The 17,060-nt window shown below is 49.3% G+C and overlaps 6 protein-coding genes across 6 annotated transcripts; 3 read left to right on the top strand and 3 right to left on the bottom strand.

Moving 5' to 3' along the window:
- Positions 1–887: 887 nt before the first annotated feature.
- On the top strand, positions 888–4,472 carry N7477_010077 (GPI-anchored transamidase subunit GAA1; the record flags this gene model as incomplete). Its single annotated transcript, XM_056971738.1, has 11 exons — positions 888–1,080; positions 1,138–1,275; positions 1,379–1,460; positions 1,513–1,578; positions 1,630–1,751; positions 1,801–1,924; positions 2,152–2,180; positions 2,339–2,705; positions 2,764–3,002; positions 3,058–3,923; positions 3,984–4,472. 11 exons carry the CDS (start codon positions 888–890, stop codon positions 4,470–4,472), a joined length of 2,715 nt encoding a protein of 904 aa, XP_056818717.1.
- Positions 4,473–4,624: 152 nt separating this feature from the next.
- On the bottom strand, positions 4,625–5,941 carry N7477_010076 (proteasome regulatory particle lid subunit RPN9; the record flags this gene model as incomplete). The annotated part of the gene is made up of 3 exons (XM_056971737.1): positions 4,625–5,266; positions 5,353–5,588; positions 5,677–5,941. 3 exons carry the CDS (start codon positions 5,939–5,941, stop codon positions 4,625–4,627), a joined length of 1,143 nt encoding a protein of 380 aa, XP_056818716.1.
- Positions 5,942–6,797: 856 nt separating this feature from the next.
- N7477_010075 (class I SAM-dependent methyltransferase) lies at positions 6,798–7,538 on the top strand (the record flags this gene model as incomplete). Its single annotated transcript, XM_056971736.1, has 2 exons — positions 6,798–6,875; positions 6,939–7,538. 2 exons carry the CDS (start codon positions 6,798–6,800, stop codon positions 7,536–7,538), a joined length of 678 nt encoding a protein of 225 aa, XP_056818715.1.
- Positions 7,539–8,300: 762 nt separating this feature from the next.
- N7477_010074 (putative cell surface protein) lies at positions 8,301–8,930 on the top strand (the record flags this gene model as incomplete). Its single annotated transcript, XM_056971735.1, has 1 exon — positions 8,301–8,930. The coding sequence occupies one exon, from the start codon at positions 8,301–8,303 to the stop codon at positions 8,928–8,930; it is 630 nt and encodes a 209-aa protein (XP_056818714.1).
- Positions 8,931–9,070: 140 nt separating this feature from the next.
- Positions 9,071–13,082, bottom strand: N7477_010073 (uncharacterized protein; the record flags this gene model as incomplete). The annotated part of the gene is made up of 10 exons (XM_056971734.1): positions 9,071–9,377; positions 9,441–9,787; positions 9,839–9,902; positions 9,949–10,501; positions 10,560–10,740; positions 10,964–10,982; positions 11,080–11,692; positions 11,754–12,034; positions 12,088–12,789; positions 12,982–13,082. 10 exons carry the CDS (start codon positions 13,080–13,082, stop codon positions 9,071–9,073), a joined length of 3,168 nt encoding a protein of 1,055 aa, XP_056818713.1.
- Positions 13,083–13,896: 814 nt separating this feature from the next.
- N7477_010072 (uncharacterized protein) lies at positions 13,897–15,171 on the bottom strand (the record flags this gene model as incomplete). The annotated part of the gene is made up of 1 exon (XM_056971733.1): positions 13,897–15,171. The coding sequence occupies one exon, from the start codon at positions 15,169–15,171 to the stop codon at positions 13,897–13,899; it is 1,275 nt and encodes a 424-aa protein (XP_056818712.1).
- Positions 15,172–17,060: the final 1,889 nt, after the last annotated feature.

Genomic DNA, 17,060 nt, shown 5'->3' with positions numbered 1-17,060 from the left:
GACCTCTGGGGGTCGTAACAGGAGGACAGTGTTTGACATTGGCTGTGTTCCGCAATCCGCGCTGATTTGTTGAAATGGGAAATGGACGCTTAGGTATTCTATCCAGGAACGCTCGCGCTGATTTGGGCAATACAAGACTGAACTTTGGGATTCTCTGCAGCAAAGATCCTGTGAGCAGATTTTTAGCAAAGTAGATTCATAGCAGCATTGAATAAGAATTCGGTTCTGCTCATAGTCCCGCTCAATGGGTAAGCTACCAAGTTTATACCCTTCGGGCTCTTGATCATTACACTGGTATGTAATGTCCGTCATGGATGTTTTTAGTGGTGTGACAATTGTTCTATTCCCTGAAGTTGTCGAGATCATCTTTCTCAAATATGTTTCTGGAATGAGTTGGAGAATCTAAGACTCCAAAGGAAGGACTTTCTGTAGTGAGGAAAGTATTGTTCGTGCACAATTTATAGTTCGGTCAAACGTGTGGGACCGGATCCCAAACAGGCATAGCGGGGATCGCCGCGACCACGCTTGCCCCGAGAGTTGAGTTTACCATTCTTCCTTCACGACCCTATCGACCGATTCTGATCCGCATTGCTGCCATCTGCTTGGGTGAGTTGCTCTCCGTATCGACTATTAGTCCACCAAGTTGTTTTTTGTTCGGATCTTCTGGTCACGTTTGTCCCTGGCGAACCGATCGCGTGCGGTCATCCCTGGCAAGGCCTGACGACCCTCGGGTCTCAACCATTCTCTTGTCGCGGATAAGATCAGACAAAACTAACATCTGCACTATCCCGCAGTCGTCGCTCCTTCTTACAAACCTCATCGGTGTCAACTTCCTTGTCCGTCATTTGTGATCGCGACATTTTGTCGATCAGATCTCCGACATTAACATGGCTACTCCGGCTGCGCTACCCCCACTGCCTTTCAACCCTTCCCGGGTTCGATCATATCTTGTGCGGCTACCGTTATTCACGCGACTGGTGCTTTTGGTGATTCTGGCATTCTGGTTACTCGAATTTCAGACAATCTGGAACGTGGTGGAATGGGGCTCCCTCACCCCAGACCTGATTAACCTCGGAACCAGTATGTGACCCGACGGCGAATTGGACTGATATAATTGTTCTGACTACTATGATCTAGTGTATCGCCTGAACACTTTTCCCATCATCCACACTGGTTTCTTCCACGCCGCGTTGAATGCTCTGGCATTGACCCCTCTCTTGGAACGCTTCGAGGCGGAGCATGGTACCCTCACATCCATCGCGCTCTTTGTCGGACGTGAGTAATCTCTTGCTACAAACCCCGGGATGTGATCCTGGGTGGACCGTGGTGTGAGTTTGACGTTTGGAGTACAGCCTTGCTGACGTGACTTTTCCCACAGCGCTGTCGACTTTCCCGGCCGGTCTTTATCTGCTGTTCGAGAAAGCCATTTTGCACAGGAATACACCCGTGATTGGTGCCAGGTGAGTCACTACTATTCAGGACAACACCTAGCAGGACTGATGGAGTCTACAGTGTCTGGGTCTTTTTGCTTCTGGGCTCTGAGGCCATTCGGACGTACAAGACAAACCCTCACTTCAGGTATGTTCTTAATCAGCGATATACGAACCTATCAGCGTTAACAAAATCTAGCCTTGGGCCTTACAAGATTCCCACTTGGACCTCGCCCTTGTTTGCCTGCGTTGTTCTTTCGATTCTTGTTTCCAACGTGAGCTTCCTCGGCCACCTGTGCGCCATTGCTGTAGGCTACCTCTGTAAGTGTTTGTTTGCCTCTTTATCGCCTTCGGTCACTAATATCCACAGTCGGTCTTGGGTATCTCAAGGTTTTTGTGCCTCCGGAGAAGGTCCTTCGCTGGATCGAAGGCAAGCTCAATCTCCTGGGCCGCCTGCCTCACTATATTTCAGTGGACCAGAAGACTTTTGGACGGTATGGAGTCCTGCCCACTTCAAACACGGCTATCAATGCCAACGGGACACCCATGAGCTATATGAGCACCAACCAGCGCTTGGGCGCATGATCTTCTTTCACGAAATCACCGTCGATTCAATATTCTGTGTATATTTTTGCCATAGTTCTTTTTATTACGTGGGAGGTACAAGGTTCGGGGGCATTGGATCATAGCATAGCGGCTGCATACTATAATTCTGCACAAGTGGTCTGCTTCGCCTGGCGTACATTCCCCGTAAACACCTCCGAGCTCCGGGGTCAGACTCCAAGCTGGTCTTCGCGACATCGTCCACCTAGTCGATCCAATTGACGGGCTCGCCGTTGTCTATTGGAAAGAAAGTCTCAGATGGTCCTCATGAAATGGCGTTGAAATGTGAGTCTTCACACACAAAGTGTGCATCTGCTTCGAGGACCTTCCCTCTCGAAACGACGCCTCTCAAGGACGAAGCACTGATATTGAGGAAACACCAGCTGCAATCCGTAATCTACGGAATAAACCTGACGTCCTTTTCGTGCGCCTCCCGAATATTCTCTCCTTTCTCTGTATCGTTGTGGGCGTCGTGTGGCTCCTGCTTCTCCCCTTGAACGAGTACTCCCGAAACACCTACATCTCCGAGAATGCGCTCTTACCCGGCCAAGTACACGCTTACTTTACCGGGAGTGAGCAAAACATTTTCCGAGGCTACAAGAAGGAGCTGGAAGTGCTCCTGAAAGAGGGGCGTGAGGAAGGAATCTCGCAAGATGAGACCGTGACACCAGCGTACGCGGGACCAGCCGCCCAGAAATCCGACGAAAAGAAAGTGCTGACGATGGGGCAGGGCGCACAACAAAGTACACTCAATCCTGCAAGCTGCGGGATTGAAAGTTGCGACACAGAAATACGAGTATACGTCGGCAGGTATTACCCATCAGGGCGAGAACATCTATGGTATTATCCACGCGCCACGAGGCGACGCTACCGAGGCAATCGTGCTCGTCGCGGCATGGAAGACTGCAGACGACGAATTGAACCTGAAGGGTGTCACACTGGCCTTAACACTGGCCAGATACTTCAAGCGTAAGTCCCGAGTTCCAACTACATGTCTAGACTCCAAACTGAAAACTGTCTCTAGGATGGTCCCTTTGGTCCAAGGATATTATATTCCTCTTCACTCCCGACAGCAAATCAGGAACGCAGGCATGGATTGACGCCTACCATGACCTACAGCCCGCGTCCGTTCAACCACTGCCGTTGAAGAGTGGGGCATTGCAAGGCGCACTGGTCATCGAATTCCCTTTCGAGCATAACTTCAGATCACTACACGTTGTCTATGATGGCGTGAATGGCCAATTGCCAAACCTCGACCTGATCAACACAGCCGTCGCCATTGCAGGCGGCCAAATGGGCATGGGAACCAACCTACAGGAAATGTGGGAGCACGATGACAGCTACCAGGCACGTCTCAAGACTATCCTGCGTGGTATGACCAAACAAGGTCTTGGCGCTGCTACCGGTGCCCACAGCAGCTTTATGCCTTACCACATTGATGCTATTACTCTGCAGCCCAAGGGCGAGGGATGGGAGGACGAAATGGCACTCGGCCGAACTATCGAAAGTCTGTGCCGTAGTCTGAACAACTTGTTGGAGCACCTGCACCAAAGTTTCTTCTTCTACCTGCTTATGCAGACGAACCGTTTTGTTAGCATTGGAACCTACCTGCCTAGCGCGATGCTGATCGCAGGGAATTTTACGATCATGGCGATTGCCCTGTGGATGCGCACGGGCTATTACTCGGACTCGAAGACCGGTGCCCCCGCCGAGAAGTCGAAGTCGACGAGTGAGCAGTCATCGATTACGAAGGGTCAGGCCATGACAGATGAGAAAATCAAGGGAACCCCCGTCGCAGAGCGTCTCATGGCTATGCCACTTACCCTAGTCAGCGGTCTTCACCTGCTTGGTCTTGTACCGCTTTGGATGTTCAATACCCTTTCCCACCAGGTTCGTTGAAATCGAAGCCACTCCTACCGGGACTCTGTCTTGCTAACACATCTCTTATAGAACTTCACAACTGCCACCTACGCCTTCGTCGTCGTAGATGTCGTTCTTCCATTGCTCCTCGCGGCTCTGCTCTCCAGTGGCCTAGGTCTATCCGCACCCATCGTCCCGCAACAATACCTCCTAATCAAGTCTTTCACGCTTCTCCTATTGGGACTGTCGCTTTCGACTCTGGCGACCCTCAACTTCTCCCTTTCTTTCATGGTCGGTCTTTTGTGCGCCCCTCTTAGCTTCGTCGTTCGCCTTCAGAGTCCTTCGGCGCCGGTACGGATTGCTGTGTCCACTATTGGACTTTTGTTGTTGAACCTGCTCTCCCCTCCTATGGTTCTTTTGGGAGTGTGTTGGTACACTGGTGCGTCCGTGGAGTCTGTCATGACTCAAGCCGCCTTTGGATGGGATGTGTGGGGCATGTGGACGCAGGTCGTGGTATGGTGTGTGTGGTGGCCAGCCTGGTTGATCGGCTGCGTGTTGTTAGGATCATCCTTGTTTTAAGACCTCTTGTACACATTTCAGCATCATATAGTTCTGGATGATGGTTCAGGAAATGAATCTACAAATACAACACAAGCAACTCATCAATGCTCGAGGAACCCACCCTATTCATTCATTATAGATAAAAAGTGGTAGAATAAAAAAAAACTAGTCTATGCAGCCCATACATCCTTGCCAGCACCCTCGATCCAGTGACCGAGCTGGTTAACACCCGCATCCCAATCCTTCAAACGGTTCCGCATACCATCAATCTGCTTCATATCCAAGACCTTAGGCTGAACCCAGTGGATTTGCGCTACACCCGCAACCTGGTCAATTGAACCGCGCAGCAAACCAAGCGACAAAGCCTTCATGACCAGGTGCTCGATCTCATCCGGTTGCACCTTCGTCTCAGAGGCAATGGCGCTGAATGCGAGGGAGCGATCGTGGGGAGGACGACGGAAGACCATCTCCGTCAGCGCGGACAGGGAGATCTTCTGATAGAGGAAGACCTTGTGGGACTCAAGGAGCTTATTCTTGCTGATGTTGCCCGCGAGGACGTCGTAGGCGGTCAAGTCACCGCGATTGAAGGCGAAGAGAAGCTCGCGAAGCCAGTTGTGCGGTGTCTCGGTCAGGGAATCCAAGATCGGGTGAAGGAGCAGCTCGCCGAAGTTGTAGATTGAGTCGGAGACTAACGCGGCGACGCTGAGGTTATAGGCGCGCTCGGCGCGCTCGCTTTCTTGGAGATCCTCGAGGTTGATGCAGGCCAGGTACAGGAGGGCGTTTTTGTAGTAAGAAGCGAATTCTTGCTTGGCCTGGAAGATGTTAGTTTGCTCCTTGATCTTGCATGTGCCCGCTGATGTGTGCTTTGGGGGTTTTTGCAGGGCTGGCGGATACGTACATGGTGGTAGTCGGCGTTAGTTTTGTAAAATGATGCGTGAACGACTGATTCAACGGAGTCGAACGAGTCGAGCACCCGTTGGCAAGACGCCAGGTCCTTCTGTGCACCATCCAAATCCTGCAGACGCAACTTGACATTGGCAACGTCGGCGAGCGCGTATACGTACGCATCTTGTGATTCGGGTTTGTCGACCTTTTCGGCGAGGGATGTGAGGAAAGCCAGCGCTTCCTTGTCATCTGCCGCGGAGGTGTTAGCAAGCCGGATCAAGAGCTCTTGTAGATAATTGCAATGCTTGAACAAAGTATTGTCTGGATTTGAACTCACCTCCACATTCCGTCGATGCCATCAACCCTAGGGACACGAACTTGAGCTGGTTGATGCGGTCGGCGAAGCTGAGAACAAAGGTCTTGAAGAAGGCTAACCGCTGCGGAGCACTCTCTGGCATGCGGAAGAACTCAACAAGTGCATCTGTCAGTTGATGCCATAGCTTGCGCTCCCAGAAATCTTCAAAGGTGAGGAGATAGGTCTGAGTCTCGGGAGTGCCCTGCGCCTGTTGCTCGGCCAGGAAATCGGGGATCTTGGACTCCATGGCGGCGAGCGAAGGGTGAATCGTTGGATGCGTAGATGTGATTGCAGACGGAAGGAGATAGTATTGACGACAATGGATGGAATACCAGACAAGCGAATAGTTAGACGACGTGGAGATTGGGGAAGTGCGGACGGAGCTGATGATGTCTTTTTGGCAGTTTGGAGCTTGCGGGCGGTGAAGGAGCTCTATACACCCCAGGCACGACCATGCGTCGTTGCTTTTGCTTTACCTTAAATGGGTTGAAATCGCTAAGGGAACTTCTTTGTTAATTCCTAAAAATGTAATTCTTACGGATATCAAGTTTCGATTTGCTCCTTTCGCGTGTAGAGTCAAGATGTCTGGCATATATGTCCCTGTCGAATTTGGCCCCAATTCATGAGATGCATTCTGGCCTCGTTCTGGGAATTTAATCGAATGATGTACAATCAACAGACATTGGAGACATTTAGGAGTTTCTCCAGCTGTAAAATGTCTCCGAGGCTCACGAGTGACCTGTCGTGGAGTCAAACTCTCCAGCACAGGAAGTATCCGAGATGTCTCCGAGCCACCGCATAAATACTCTATGATCCGCAGGGTACCCGCGCACACCTTCTTCACTTTGGAAACGAGGAGTCATTCACACGTTTATCAAAACCATTTCAAACGTTCATACTTCGTATCATCGCAGACATGACTGACTTCACAGAGGCAAATCGAAGACATTTCGAGTGAGTGCCCACTAACTCTACTAATGTAACAAAACTGAACTCACAATTCTCTTCAGTCAGATGGCGACAACTTACAAGGACAACTTTGCCCAAAGCCTTAAGATGTTATCCGAGCAGACCGTCAAGCATCGGCCCTGGATCAGCGACAGATGGACCGATACGGAAGCAGGCCAAGGCAGGAGATCAAGATGCTAGAATACGCTTGCGGACCAGGAGTGATTTCGATGGTAAGTTTGTCTCCCAATTCCGTAGGTATTAACTTGCCATGAGGTAATCTCACAAAATCACAGACGCTGGCTCCTTTCTTGACCCAAGTTGTTGGTATCGATGTCTCCGATAAGATGGTGGAAGAATTCAACAAGAATGCCAATGTAGTCGACATGAGCTCCAGAATGACGGGATACAAAGCAGACTTGCTTTCAGAGCCCGCGCCACAAGAGTTCGCAGGACCAGAGTTCAGCAATTTCGACGTTATCACGATTAGCATGGCCCTGCACCATTTCGAACACGCGGATACTGCGCTGCAGAAGTTGGCGAAGCGATTGAAGCATGGAGGGGCGTGCTTCATCATTGATCTTGTCCCTCATATCGAGAAGTGGGGCCATGGTCACGATCACAGTCACGGTCACAGTCACGACCATGCGGATAGCCACGAACACAGTCATGGCCACGGCCCCAGTCATGAGCAAATGATTCAGCGGGAATTTGGGGACGCCGCTCATACCGTCAAGACCCACGGTTTCTCCAAGGATGAGATGCAGAAGTTGTTTCAGGATGCTGGATTAAGTGTCAAGTTCGATTACAAGGTGCTGCCTGAGCCACTGATCTTTACCAAGGCGGGCAAGACGGTCGAGAAGACAGTTTTCATTGCCCGTGCCCAGCTTGCGTGAAGTTGCGCTTTGAGTAAGTTATAAGACGGACGAACCAACTAGGATAGTATTGAACAATGTAATTCGACCGCGATCTAGTCATATTCGAATGTACAGTTGTTTCTTGCCTAGAAACCCAAGAATCTTAGGCCCTTAGATCGGCGTCGACCGCGTGGGTCGATCTACCCGACCCATGTGTTCGGGTGTCATTTTGGAGGACTTCCACCAAACCATAGTCTAGGGTTAGCTCTGTGGCACTTAAGATGAGTCCGTCTGTGTAAATGACTGCAGTCTTTGAATTTCCGATCAATCGTGTGTTCTTTCCTCCGCGCTAAAAATAGTAAAAGGGATGAAAATTTTGACCTTCGGGCACACATCACACCAAACACACCATGCAACAGCCGACACACATCTTGGGGCCGGACCTTCCGAACGGGGCCCAAGGACTTCCAATAGACCTAGACCATCAGGCTCACTAAACCTCATTCACTCGATGGCTGCATAAGGAACCAATTGATTTGGGTCCCTGAACGCCACGCCGGCCTTGGCAGGGACTGTCGTTGCCTCCATTTTCTCATTTTTCGCTTGTGGACAAGGGGGTCCATTCGCCTGGGCTCATAAAGTTTCGTACTAATGCCGATACGGTTCCCAGCGCCGCCGATGTAAAATGAGATATAAGCCGGACCCTGGACAGTTCATTTTGTGTTCCAACCTTCCGTCACTCATTCCCCTGTCAACCAGATACCCTTCTTTGAAACCTGCCATTCTTTTATTCCCCCCAACATGAAGGCCTTTACTCTGTCCATCCTCGCCAGCTTCATTGCTCTGGCCACTGCCCGCACCGACATCAGCGGCTGTGTCTCTTCGGCCACCAGGGACCAGTGGGGCGATGCCAGTATGATCTGGTACGTCCCCGACAGCGGCGAGATTTGCGACTTCATCGACTGCGGCGGTGGTAGGGCTCCCCCTAAGTCCGATCAGCCTGGCTGTCCTTTGTACACCGGTACTGCCACCGTCACGCCCAGCTACCTGCCCGGCTACGGGCCCAATGGCAAAATGGTCGCTTCCACCACCACTGTCTCTGAGACTTCTACTGCCACCTTGATGCACACCACTGTCATTTCATCTGCCGAGTCATCGTCTACCGGCTCGTCTACCGGCTCGTCTTCCGACTCTTCTTCCGACTCTTCGGCCACTATTGCTCATTCGGGTAACACCATGATCACTGCGGCCCCGTCCTCCTCACCCGCTGTCTCCATGACCAAGACCGCCTCGCCCAGCTCCAAGGCTAGAAACTCTACTTCTGCTGCCGTGACAGGCACCCAGACCGGAAATGCTGCTGTCGTCCCCGCGTCGAACATCGCTGGGGTCATGGCTGTCGCCGCAGCAGTGGTTGGAGCCTTCGCCCTATAATTGGGTCCAGAAACTTCATCATTATTCGAAATCAACTATTATACTCCGCACAGCTTCATCCATTTATCAGAAAGAGTTTAACGAAAGAAAAATGAATTTTACATGCAATGATATATCAACGTAAATTAAGTTCCACTTCTTTAATCCCAGTCCCCATCCAATTCAATCTCCTTCCCACTCTCCCTTGCTCCCAGGAGCTCATCGATAGTCCAAGGCTTGTAAACATGACCGGGTGGGATATTGGTGCTCTGGAACGGGGACCCGTCTCTCAAATGAGCCAGCACATTGTCGTAGTTATCAATCGCATACCGCTCTGGATCATGGCTCCAAATCCACGAACCCAATAGGCCTACAGGCTTTGTTTGTGACACATCGGCGTTGGAAGAGCGACTTCGCAGTTCATGGTTGACAACTCCCAGTTTCTGAAGGCAGGCGACGCGCTCGAATCTGCAACAGGGCAAGCCGTCAGTTCGAGTTCAAAATTCGAGGGATAAAAAAACCAAACCGTACCTGAGGGTATTGTGGACGCGAGTCGCCCATGGCACATTGTCCTTTCCTGCTATATGCAGGCATACTGCCAGGGAGATGGCATCTTCAATGCCTTGAGTACCACCATTTCCAGAAGAGGGAAGAAAAGTATGAGCCGCATCGCCAATTTGTACAACACGGCCTCCAGGGGAGGTCCAACGAGGCTGAGGCTCTCTCCACATCAATTTAAAGTCATGGAGACGCTCCTTGGGTGTGGCTTTGATGACTCGGTCCGCAACATCTGCCCATCCAGAAATATTGGCTGTGGTCTTGAGGACCGTTTCAGGGTCTACCAAAGCCGACCATGACTCGGCCGCGTTTTCTCTGCTCTGGAATCGCCGTTTAGATCCAAGAATACAAGTAGGTGGGCTGCAATTTACCGGGTAGTTCAATGCCCACGACATTTCATCTCTACTTCTCGCAAACATCGCATGCACCCCGTCTCTAAAACATGATCAGCTACATCCTCGAGTACCTGGAATTCACTTACCCCATCCACATCTCCGCGACAAATTTTCCATTGTCCAGCACTTGGAATCGCTCGGCCACAACCGGATCAGCAAGAGCCAATTCGACTGGGAAGGCAGCCCGATAGATCGAAAATCCAGTAGAGCGCGCCCGGACTTCCTCTCCCATTATGACTTGCGAGGACTTGCTTCCAACCCCATCTGCTGCGATGACCACGTCTGCTTCAATGATTTCCCCACTGTCAAGAATGACACCGGCCTTACTGCTCTCGATGCTTTCAAAGTAAGACTTTACCCGCTTGCCATACTCAATAGTCATTCCGGCACGCTCGACTTGTTCGGACAACATCTTATGAAATTTGGGACGACTATGTCGGTGCACCTTTGGAGGCTCAACCGTCTCATCGCTAGATTTTCCAGCATGAAGTTCAAAGGGACCAGGGCCGGAGATCTTCTCGCCGTTGATCTTGTGCCATGAGACCCACATATCCATCGCGATGCGATCCTCTTCATCTTCCATGTCTGGCCAGTTGTGGAAGGCTCGTAGTGCACTCCAGCCGATGGTAAAACCGTCACCTGAAAATTTAATCTTAGACGCGACACTCTCAGGACATATTGCCAATGCAATGCTTACCGGATAGAATTGGCGAGGCGCTTCGTTCGACGATTCGAACATCATGTCCTTGGCGCCAGCATTCTAGACAGGCAAGCAGACCGGCGACGCCAGCCCCAATGATAAGTACGTTGATACCTGAGGGTGATTTTCTTTCAGGAAGTCTCCCGGAAGCGGTGCTTCCTTGCGAGTTGGTGTTTGCCTGAGGACACGTCATTTTGGTTAAAGTCGCTTTTAGTCTTTTGCTGTCTTTTTGAGTGAATGAAAATCAGAGTACGACTAGAAGATCCATACTTTATACCTTTCATTTAAAGTAAGCCTTTAAGCATGTGTTGGCAGCGGCTTCGCAAAGCTTCATACAAATTTGGTAAGACGGGATTCCGTCTCCGTTGAAAGTCAGCCCACCCAACAACGCACCCACGTACAAGCACCAAGCCCAATACACTTGGAAGCATCGCATAGCCACTCAAGATCATGCAAAAATGTAGATTCAAAGCAATTCAAATGTTGAATAAAAGTTGATACATTTCTTCCATCTCACTTATACCCCGAATCACCGAATGCATCAGGCAATTCCCCAAAGTCAGTATACGGAAAGAAAGTGCCCGTACTCATAGGCAAATTGAACATGAAATTGAAATCTGGTAGAGCCTGTTCAGCCTCCGACTGACTCTGTTCGAGTGCTTCCCGTCGTTTGCGATGTGTCTCTTTCATCAAATGCATCCGATTCTCCAATCTCCCATAGATCTCAGGTCGATCATCTCCAGATTGCAGAATTTTCCCCTTATATAGACTGTAGGGAACTGCTTCTTCCATTTTCTGCTTTAGTTGGTCAACGGTCTGATTGAAATCGATTGTCGTCTCGACGTATGTTCGGTCCCATTCGCCATGGTCGCTTTGATAGAGACTCAGGCGGGACAGGGAGACGACAGCTTGCCCGTATTGACACCATGATGTAAAAGGCAAAAAAGGGAAGTAAGGAGTTGGAAGGCTATAGTAGTTGAAAAAGAAGGATTTGGTTGCTTCTAGGCACCGGAAGAGGAGGCCGAGACGTGTTACTGGATATTCGCCGTATTCTGCGTCTGATTGTTCTTCGCTGAGAGCGATTTTGTATAACAGGAGCTCGAGTGTGTCGTAATGGAAGAACAAAATAGCTATTTTGGAAGCGGGGAAGAATCAGGGCCTGTCAGGGGGCGAGGTGAGGTGGATACATACTTGAGTATGGAGGTTTACATGAGCAAGATGCTCTGAGTTGTTGAAGCTCGGCTTGATGCCACTTTATGCTCATTCCCACCGGGGCGGAAAGACTTGTAGAAGAATCATAGTCGTGATTTGAGAAGGCGCGGTTGATCTTGTCGGCAAGGTGCATCGATCGCACCAAATGAACTAGAAAGTCATCCGTAGAATGTTCCATACTTTCTTCCAAAATTTGGCAGCAGTCGTTCATGTACTTGGTGAAGCGAAGAGGCTCCATATCTCTGACGCACGCCGAGAACCTGCTTTTATCAGTCTTTGATTTGAATTTGGCAAGAGAGAGGGTAGAACCTACGTCGCAATCACATAATAGCACCCTAGGTAAGCACGACGTTCCTCGAGAGTGCGAGCCGGAGTTTGATCAGCCGCAAGACCATAATGTACAAGATAGGCGATAGGCTTATCAAGGCTTCTCATGATGCTTTGCTCTTGATTTAAGCCCATACTGATCGCCTGTGCTCTTGCTAGTTGCACGAATGCATCTAACTGTGCAATGCCCAGGGCTTTATTTCTCATTTCCTCATTCTGCTTCTCGTTGGCTTGCCCAGTAATGTCCAGACGGGGCAAGCGAGAAATGGAGATGAACCAGGCAAGATGAACAAGCAGACCTTGTAACATGTCCATACTGTGCTCACCCCTCATGACAATATGCTCTGCCACGTACTCCTTTACAATACCGGAGATCTCCCGCTGGCGTGGAGAGTTCTGGCATGCCACCATCGAGATGTTCAGGTAGAGGAATGGCTTTTCGTGTCGCAGTTGTTCCACAGTCATATCGTCCGGGATCACAATGAATGGAAAGAGAGGAACCATCCGCGTGCGGAAGGTTTCCATGAAGATTTCACCTTCCTGTTCACTCGGTATCGCGGCATCTCCCTCTGTTTGTGAAGACAAGTCTGGCGAAGGGCCTCCGTTAGAAGGTTCTATAGTACTAGGGCCCGAGGCGGCTAGTAAGGCCACCATCCGATTCAGCTTGGCCTCTAACGCAGCCACCTCACTATGGAATTGTAAGTTTTCCTGGTCCAAGGGTGCTTAGATGTAGCTTACATGTTACTTGTCGTTGGTCTCTGGCGACGATGAGCTCCAGGAGCTTGACCTCCACATTCCTTTTTCAGACGGCGACATCTACGACTATTAGAAGAAAAAGAAGGCTTGACGCTTGACGCTTGACGCTTGAGTTAAAACCTACCGCTTGCATGGCCCGTCATTAGGGTCCGGATCACATCGTACTTTGGCCTTGGCACATGTTTTACAAGCTTTAGGCATGCGGACTCCGCTTCGGTCGCCCATATCAGATGTGTCACAATGCGTAGTTGAATAAGATTTGTGCAACGGAGACGGAGCAGCTGGCTTGGCAGAGTTCAGCTCTGCAATAGGGCGGATGTACCAGTGGTCAATGCCGAGGACTTGGTTTAATGGGGAAGTGAGAGGCGGTTGGACACGGAGTCCGCTCGTAGTTTTAGTTTTGCTCCTGGTCCCGTTTCGGCCCCCACAAAACTGTCCTTGGTCACAGCCACTGCAGTTGACTCTGAATTCACTGTGATAAGAAGCTTGGCGTAATATTTCACTTTTTAGATGGCGGGCATATCGTTGCCTATGAATATTACATGGAAACATCAGCCTCGAACAAGTTCGGTTTCCAAGCAGACAAGGTGGTGATGCACCTTGAACTTTTAACGCTTGGTCGTAAATTATAGAAGTATCCCTATTTTCCGGGAAATCTAAGGGAGAACCACCATTCTAATTAAGTCCGTGCAGTGTCTTCCTATCATTACGGTTTCCTCGCTATCCTAATCAATAGTTATGGGTCATCTCTATGCTCTTAGTCTTCAGCAATGTGTTCTATCCGTTATTTGCCGATAGATACCATCTTCTTCAAGTACAAACTCAAGCCTATTCACTAGCCCAGCGAGCACGAAAATGGGCTCCCTATATTCCCGTCCCGGAACTTTCTGATCTATGCACTATATTAGCACGTTGAAACGTAGTTCCTAGATTCACGCGACTTACCAACTCAAAGATGCTTGCATAGACACCACACACGAGTACTGTGACTCCAATGAAGAAACAACCCAGGTTGCAAAGAGCATGCCAGACATTTCTTCTATCCTGCCAGTCCCCGTCTTTGAGAAGCAAAAGCCACATCACTGGGGGGGAAATAGAATGACATTCCCGACACCAGGAGAGCAGCACTGATAGCCATGAGTTCGGAAAAGAAAGGTATACTCTCAGCGACTACCCAGGCGATTACGGTAATGGCAATCACGAGCGCTAGCCAGGTGACCCAGCCTTTTACAGTGTTGACATACTGAATGACTGAATCACGATAAATTCGCGTGTGAATAAAGCGGGCCACGACCGTAGTGTTGATAGAGCCGGAGATAAAAATCACCGGAAGGGCAATGCCGAATGCAATTTTGGAGAAAACGGGTCCAGCTGACAACAGAGCGGGGGACTGAACATCGTGTCCAACAAAGGCATAGACGATGGATCCGGTCAATGCATAGATTGAGATTTCAATGACTCCAAGCGCAGTTATTGACTTGACGTAGTCCTTGGGCGTATGCATCTCATTCATAAATGATGGTAAAGCACCAGCAAAAGCATACGCAAAGACAATATTGCTAATCGCAACGGCTGCTTTGGGGAATGTGACATCTTCTGCGGGCCAGTAAGACCAGTCTGAGGCAGCTAGGCCGCCCGACATCTGTGCCTGTTGAATCCCAGTGCCGACCATGGTGACTCCGATAGCCAGAATGATGGAAACAAAGTCAATATAGCCCAGGATGGCGACATCGGCGAATGTCGGCGGTATCGCTAACAGAAGCAGAATCACAGCGGAGACACCACCGAATACTAGAGCGCACATGCTGCTCTCAGTAATGTTCGCGAAGGCAATCATGCCCGTGAGACAGTGCGATCCGACAGAGAGTGTCAGCTGAACGACAAAGATCGCACTAAACAGCCAGTAACCAAAGTCTCCCATTAGCAGTTGCCCAATATCTCCGTAGTGGGCAACTGAAGGAAATTTGATCTTGACTGCTCCGATGATGTAGCTGGTGTAGATCGCCACAATCCCCATCCCAATGGTGATCACAATGCCGGGGATCATACCCAAGACCGCGAACGCCTGAGGCAGACTCAGTGCGCCGAGCGCGATCGCTTCGACGATGCTGACCACGGTGAGACGTTTCCATCCGAGACGATGAAAATTCGCGTGTCCCTTTAGCGCCCTTTGGGCCTCGTATCCCGTATGGACATCCGCGGGTAACAATTTGGTATGTTCATCTGGTTCTGGTTGTGGGCTGGCACGGCCCATCATGGGGGAAGACTCGTTATCGCCGCTCTGTAAAGAGCCATAGCCCCTTTCATCGGTCATTGATGAGAATGCACCCGGATAGGAATTTTGGTAATTGTTCAGGTAGAAAGTGTAGAAATAAGAAGGCAAGGGTATAGGGAAATATCAACCCTCTCAAATGCTTATCTGCTTTTCAAGCCCCAAGTCATGCGGGGATGTCACAATCTCGGCTGAATATTCCGAATGATTGACTCATTTGCCTTGCAGATGATTTATTGTATAATGGCCCGGTTAAGATGAATTATCATAATCACACGTCTCTAAATTATGCCCGGTGTGGTTTTGACGTTCGCATTTTTGAAGTACTTGGTGATTCACCATCGGAATGTTGCTTATCTTGCACCGTACTACTGGCTCCGTGCGCGTTCTGTGCGTCGTCTGCCCGGGTTTGCAATTCACAGTCTCATATTGGTCGCCTGATCAAGGCTTTCTCATAATGAATATACATACACTTATTCATCTTTCCATATTGAATGATCAGGTCTCACGTGTGCAAGGTGTATATGTAACGCCATGTCCGCATGATGAGGGTCTTGGACGTTGTCCCCCAAATCTAGGGATCCAGGATAATATCTCCGCAAACAAATCGGATCGAACTACAAGGGAGAATCTAAGTGAAGACAAGCCCGGGAAAAGGGAACTTTGTGTCTACAAATAGTCACCGGACCTGATGGTTATCGACCAATTGTATAACCCGCTGACCATTGAACCCATCCACTCCAACGGGCATCTCTCGGAAGTCTGAAGAAACATTACTGAATTTGAAAAAAAAAAATAAAAAAAAAAGCTTCCAAGACTCCTCTTACCTTCCCCGCGATAGACAAAACAGAGCCCTGGCAACTGTTATCAGGCAGAAGACAGGCCGCGTCACCGGTAAAGCGAGAGCTCGCATCACCGATGTCTCCACTTTAATCACCTGACCTGCGGGTCGCATCACCGATGCCTACAATAATAAATTTCGCTCTGTTTTAGTTTTGTTCGAAAACCTCACTGCTTTACCTCGCAATAACTATTTTGAAATAGCGTTATCCCTCAGTTCTTAGTTATACTCACTTTTTAACCGTAATTTAGTACCTTTTAGCTAAAATTTATCACTTTCCCTCACTTTATAATTAGGTAATATTTAGATTTATTATTTATATCGTCTTTAAGATCTATATAGTAATAATGGTGATGGTAAAACTGCCACCTCGGGAAGTGATCGGCTCCCGGAGCACAGGGTGAGTTAGTTACCCCGCCGCCCTAAGCTGCTCACTAAGTAACCCCGAGCTGCTCCCTGAGCAGCCTGATCGCTCACCCTAATGCTCAGGCCGACCGGCCTATTCGATCTTATCCTAACTCTCCGTTCTTTTATATACTCCAAAAATAACCGCACTGCTACCTACTCGTGCTCCTGGGAGCGGAGCTAGAAATAACGTATTCTCGCGGTGCTATAGTAAATTTCGACGCGGTCTTCGAACTTTCAGTTAATCGACTTAATTAGTCTTTTAACTTATATGAGATTCTTACTATTTACTCTTTCCTTTATAATATAGGCTCTATCCCGCTATTTATCTAATAGACTCTAATAGAAATACCCTTATTGCCTTCGATTCTCTATATCTAGGGCTAGCTCGATCCTAAGAGTATTAAATACTACTACTATTAGGCAAATATTCTTGAGTCCCCTACTATAGGCCTTAATTATATCGATATACCGTGCTACGCAAAGTAGAGATATTAACTATTATTGGAATATAGACCAATGCTACATAGAAAGACCTATCCTTATATTCAACATATAAGACCAGATTGCATTGATCACGTGACCAGATTTTTCTTCTATCAAAATGATGTTTTGACCACTTCTGATTCTGGTCCGCGGCCCTCCCCCGAACGATAGGCGGGACCATTTTCCTTTAGGGGTAAAT

This window comes from Penicillium maclennaniae, assembly GCF_028827695.1.
Source record: "Penicillium maclennaniae strain IBT 15551 chromosome Unknown utg000008l:1.0-3552695.0:1.0-3555053.0, whole genome shotgun sequence".
Taxonomy (NCBI): Eukaryota; Fungi; Ascomycota; class Eurotiomycetes; order Eurotiales; family Aspergillaceae; genus Penicillium; species Penicillium maclennaniae.
This window is presented reverse-complemented; position numbering and strand designations above follow the sequence as displayed.